Here is a 6,000-nt window from a genome sequence, read left to right on the forward strand (position 1 = left end):
CAATGTAAACAGAGGTGCCATGGTAAGATTCATCACTTTGCCAACTCTGCTATTCAGACAGATTCTGACTAGTGGGGATTTGAGGTGTGTTCTACTGCTTTCAAGAATCCCGGCTACAAAAAGTGGAAATTAGTTTGAGGGGAGGAAGCACAGCAGTTTCTGAACTGGAAGGTTTGTTGAAGATGCTGCATTTGCACCTCAGATGGTGGGTGTACTGGACAATTGGTGGTGAGAAACACATGGATCATTGCTGAAATGGCAGTAAAGTAAAGCCATACAAGACCTTGAAAAAAAAAAGATTCATCACTTTGTAGTCTAGCTCAATTAAAAAATAATAGTAATAAGATGGGACCTTCAAGCCCAGCTTGAAGATGTTCAAGCTGGGATGGTGTCTCACACCTGTAATCCCAGCAGTTGGGAGGTGAAAGCAGATGGACCAGGGGTCATCCTCTGCTGTGTACAGAGTTCAAGGCCAGCCTGAGATACCTGGGAGGTTCCTTCTATAAGAAGGCAAGAGATGTGGTACAAAAAAGAGAGAGGGAGATGGTACAAACCTTTCAGGGCTTAGGGTTTTTCTCCCTCTGATTTAGCATGTTTTTTTCCACAGTTGGATGCGGTCTTATTTACTGTGAAAAGATCATTCATTTTGCTATAGCATCTGTTCAGAAATATTTATCTTAATGTGTTTCTATTTCTTTTGATGGTTTTCATCAGACAGAAGGAGAGAGCTTTTCATGCATATTCCTGTTGGGGTGGATTCTAATTCAATAGAGAAATGCCTAGAATAACTTCTCATATTTTGTTGTTAATATTATTTTATATTTTTGTGTGGAGATAAGTAATGTCAAAATGCTAACTGCTAAAGTCTCTTTTACGCTGAATTATTTGGGGGGCTGAAATCTCGCTAATATCAAGGCAACTGGTTTTCAGTTCCTAGTTTCTGTTTGGAATAGGGAAAGTGAGTTGTAATCAGAAGTGGCACTTTGTTGAGCAAATTAATGTTGTCAGTTGGTTTTACCCTCCTTTCCTGATAAGGGAGTTACATCTTTTCTTTCTTTCCTCCCCTAATGCTGGAGATCAAACTTATAATGCAGGACCTTGTGCATACTTGGCAAATGCTTTACCACTGAGTGTCTAATTAATCATTTTCTGTGCATGGGTGTTTTGTCTGCATGTAAGTCTGTGTACCATGTCCTGGAAGCGGTGGTTAGTTCCCTTAGAACTGGAGTTACAGACAGTTATGAGCTGCCATGAGGATGCTGGGGACTGAACCCGGTTCAATGCTCTTAACTTCTGAGCCATCTCTTCAGCCTGACTGAGCTTTTTCAAAATGAGGACCTGGGCTAGCACATTTGGCTGATACAGACGCCAGCCACTAAGGCCGTCACTGGGGTTGGTTTCCGGTAACTCACCATACAGTGGACGGAAAGGGCTGATCATGCAAATTCCTCTGACTTTCACGTGTGCGTTATGGTGGATGTGTACTCACTCGCCCACAAACAAAATAAATAAAATAAATAAAAATGTAAAATAAAACAAGGGCTAGTGACGTAGCTTGGTGGTCAAGCACTCACCCAGCATGGGTAAGACCCTGGCTTCTGTCCCTAGCACCACAGAAAAAGAAGAGCAGGTCCTTTACTTTTGGATATTAAATGCGTTCAGCACAATTTTTTTGTTACATATGTACAGACTGGGTGTGGTGGCCCAGAGCCCTTGATCCCAGAACTCTGAAGTAGAGGCTGACCTAGTGTACTTACTGAGTTCTTAGGCCAGCAAAGCTACACAATTAGACCCTGTCTCAAAAATAAATTTTCACCGCCTTTTCTTTCCCAGTTATTTAAATACAGATCTCCAATCTATCTGTTGTAATTGCCACTTACTGTGCTGTAGAGTAGGTTTTTATCAATTATTTGTATTAAGTCACTTTTAAAATATTTATTTATAATGTTGACTAATAGTCTGTCAAGTTCTTGGCATCAGAGTGGAAAACAAGGCCTCAAGAACTGGGACAGCAAGGGAGATGTTTAAGGCCCCCTGGCAGGGGTGTGCAGTCCATGCTGATGCTTCTGTTCTTGTCTGCAGGAGTTAATGAAACAGCTGAACACAATCCAGGTAAGTGGGCACAAGGTGATTCCTTCTCCTGCTTCTTTTTTTAAATTGATTTTGTTTATGTGTGCATATTTTATTTATATGTGCATGTGTGTAGTTGCCCATGGAGGCCAGCAGAGGGAGTCAGAGCCCCCTGGAGCTGGAGCTGCAGGCCGATGTGACGAGCCTCACGGGTCCTCTGCATGAGCAATAACAGCTCATAACCACTGAGCCGTCTCCAGCTTGTGCTTCATTTCTCTAATTTCTGTTCATTTCTAGCTTTCTTAGTGGCTTCTCCGAGGCTTACCACACATCCACACATTCTTGAACTTGTCAGAACTTGCTTCTGAGTTAAGTCTCAACCTTTTTTGTTATGATAAACAAACCAGACCCAAAATTTCACAAAACCCAAGACCATGGTTTCGCAAACCAATTTAAAGCAGGCCACTTGTGTGTTCTTTCCCAGAGAAAGACGTAGAAGCTTGCCAGCACCCACAGATCCTCACGAGGTGCGGAGCAAACAGGATGTAGTCTGTTTCCACAGTCCAAGCTTATTCCTAAAAGACTAAGAATCTGGGCAGTAGAAACCAGCCTGAACCAGTTTCCTCTTTCCCAAGAACGCAGAGGCTGTGCACTTTTTCTGCAACTATGAAGAAAGCCGGGGCAACTACCTGGTGGATGTGGACGGCAACCGCATGCTGGACCTGTATTCTCAGATCTCCTCTGTCCCCATAGGTAAGTGTGGGGCAGTCACCTCCCACTCTCTTTTTCTTATGATCTCAAGCTTTGGATGTTTGTCCTCGGTGTTTTACTAGCCTCTCTCCCAAGGGTAAGTGAGTGAACAAGTAATGGTGGAAAGAAGATGGTTCGACATTGTTTTGTTGTTGCTATGGGTTTCCTTTTAATTTTAAGTATGGGGTGCTTTGCTCACATGTCTGTATGTGCACCACCTGTGTGCAGTACCTACAGAGGCCTGCAGGGGGCACTGCACCTCCTGGAATGCAAATTACAGATGATTGTGAGCCTCCATTTGAATGCTGGAAGTAAAACCATGGCCTCTAGAAGAGTAGCAAGTGCTCTTAAATGTTGAGTTATCTTTCCAGTCCCTAGACATTGTTTGTTCATGTTATTTTTAAGATTTATTTTAATTATGTATTTGTATGTGAGTACAGGTACTCATGGAATCCCTAAAGCTGGAGTCACAGATGGTTGTGAACTGCCTACTATGGGTGTGAACTGTCTAATATGCATGTGAACTGCCTGCTATGGGTATGAACTGTCTATTATGGGTGTTGGAAATTGAACCTGGATGTTCTTCAAAAGCAGAGAGTGCTCTTAACCACTGAGCCACAGCTACAGGCCATTAGACATTGTTGCAAATAATAAAGATTCTTTACAGGTTTGGTAGGCAGACGTGATGCAATCAACTTCAGGTGATCAGATCCTTTCATGACTCTGGCACTCAAAGTGAGGGAAGCTGGGATAGGAGATCCAACAGCAACTCAGAGCAAAAGAGATCCTTCCGTTTATAGTCTTTAGAGGGTAGGAGTCACTGAGCTTAAGGGAATGAATGGTCTCCGAGCTTAGCGGGTTAGTGAAGGTACTGGATAGCATATAAGGCAGTGATTTAGGAAGCTGGCCCTCTTGCCCCACCCTGCCTTGTCTATGAGATGCTTTGCAGCTTGGGGAAGGTACTCAGCAGGTGCAGCCTCTGATCTACCACATAGTAGGTCCTTCTCTCCTTTCCTCCTCCAGATCTCACCAGATGAGTGTGCATGCCTTTCTCCCGCAATTTTGCCACTAGGTGAAAACAGCTAGAATGGGTAGACCTGCAGAGCAATCATGGCTCAATGGAGTTGGCTAGGCTGGGTTTCCTGTCAGAGCCTGAGGCGAGGATTCTTCAAGTAATCATCTGAGGAAAAGCCCCAACTGAAAGGGAAGACAGGAAAATAGTGCCAGATCAAAAGAATGGGGTCTTTGCTAGAACCACAGCCTGCTCTCACAGGAGACTCTGCCAGACTGGGGCAGATCGCTGGCCCTTTTGCACCCCTGAGCAGGCCGTTCATTGCCTATCTGCTGCCAGGGGAGGCCCAGCAAAGCGACTTCCATGATACAAAGCGGTTTCCAGAGGAGGCAGTTGGAGCCATTTTCAGCCAACACAGACAGCAGCTGGAATCTGGGGATGATCTGCCAGGAAAATGTGACCTCAGTGGATGCTAGCAGCACCTGCCTCAGCTGGGCTCACCTCCGGGCCAGACGGAGCTGACACAGACAATGGGACAGACAGGGTTAATTTGGAAATGAGGTAGTGTCATTTGCAGCTTGGATGGTTATTGTCCCTGTGGTTGATAGATGCCCAGCTGTGTACAAAGACGATACTGCTTGTCTACTGTAAAGGAGACAGGCATGGGGGCGTTGGTCCTGATGCCCATATCTCCTGGCACCCTGGGAACTTCCCTAACTCCCAGCCTTGGGTGCCCATTCTTCCTCTCCCTCCCCAGCACTTGTCCTCAGACCTAATTTCCTATTGAGATGTGACCAAACACCAACAGTGACTCACCCTTCAGGGCTGCCTCGGTCTCTGAAAGCACTGAGGATTTGAAGGCTTACAAACCCCTTCTCCCCTTGGTTGCTGTCTGTTGTTGTTTAGTTTTATATTTATTTATTGTGTGTGTGTGAGTGCACATATGTATGCTGAGGTGCAAGTGTGGAGGTCAGAGGAAAATCTGCAGAAGTCAGGGCTTTCCTTCCACCACGTAGGTTCCAGGGACTGAACTCAGATCATCAGACTTGGCAGCAAGCACCTTTATCTGCTCAGTCATCTCAATGGCCTCCACGCTGGTTTTGAGCTCACCCCCAAGGGCTAGCAAAGGCGTGCACTACCAACCCAGCTTCCAGATATATTTTAAGCCAATCCTCAGCAGGAATTTACCAGCCAAGTGCTTCACACGTTAATAGATGGTCATGGCTGCCCTAGTATAGGGTCTTTTGATAGTACCCTCAACTGACCTCATTTTAGACTCTAGTAGGTCACAGAATCTGCTTGGCGGTACGCGGAGTCTGAGGTCCTGCCAGGACACGGACAGTGAGCCCACTCTTATGTCCTTATGGAGCAGCCTTGCAGACACCTGCCCTGCTATGGGGGTCCGACAACTCAAAGCCAAGTTGAAGGTTCCCTAATCCGAGTCCTGTTTTCATCTCCTTTGGGAGCCAATGAGTCTGCCTCTGCAATTTAATGAGGCTTCCTGGGACCAGGCTTATCTACTGAGGCAGAAAAGCCATAAACACCCCGGCAGCATGATAAGCCAGAACTCTGGCCAGAAAACGGTTGGAAAAACCCAGAGAGTGTTCTCTCCTTGAGTGATGAGCAGTGTCTAGTCCCGAGCCCTGCAAGCCTCGCGTGGGCTAGGGAAGAGACCGAAATACGCTAATTCCCTCCCTGGTTTTCCTGCTTCAGTGCCCTCGGCTACCTCCCCTCCCCCGCAAACCTGCTCTCCACAGTCAGCACAGTGAAACCAGAGTCTCCATGGGTGGTGCTGGGTGTTTAATACTTGTCTACGCAGTGTTTTAGGAAGAGCAGGCCGGGTCCAGAGCCTCAGGCAGACAACGTAAAGATTGTTCCCACTGCTCTCAGCTGCTAGCCTCAGTGATATGAAGTCTCCTTTCAAAGTAAATGTATTTCAGCTAAAAAGTCCATGTCTTCCTCCAGTGAAGGTGCTAAGACAAAATCCTGGAGACAGAGTAGCTTATAAACTGGTTTCTTCCAGTTTTCAAAACTGAGAGTCCAAGATGCAGGCATGACAGGTGGAATGTCTTCCTGGGACAAGGTGGTGCCTTTCCACAGTGTCCTCACAAGATGGGAGGCTGAAGACACCCTTGATTTTTTTTTTTTTTTTTTTTTTTTTTTTTTTT

General features: G+C 45.8%; 1 protein-coding gene across 1 annotated transcript in view; it reads left to right on the forward strand.

The window, feature by feature from the left end:
* Positions 1–6,000, forward strand: part of Abat (4-aminobutyrate aminotransferase) — an 85,931-nt gene that overhangs the window by 52,350 nt on the left and 27,581 nt on the right. The window contains exons 4-5 of the mRNA XM_050136420.1: positions 2,083–2,112; positions 2,706–2,823. Of these exons, the coding sequence (XP_049992377.1) occupies positions 2,083–2,112; positions 2,706–2,823 (148 nt within the window). The remainder of the gene's footprint in view (positions 1–2,082; positions 2,113–2,705; positions 2,824–6,000) is intronic.

This window comes from Alexandromys fortis, unplaced genomic scaffold (assembly GCF_014885135.2).
Source record: "Alexandromys fortis isolate MF-2015 unplaced genomic scaffold, M_Fortis_MF-2015_v1.1 scaffold_29, whole genome shotgun sequence".
NCBI classification, from domain to species: domain Eukaryota; kingdom Metazoa; phylum Chordata; class Mammalia; order Rodentia; family Cricetidae; genus Alexandromys; species Alexandromys fortis.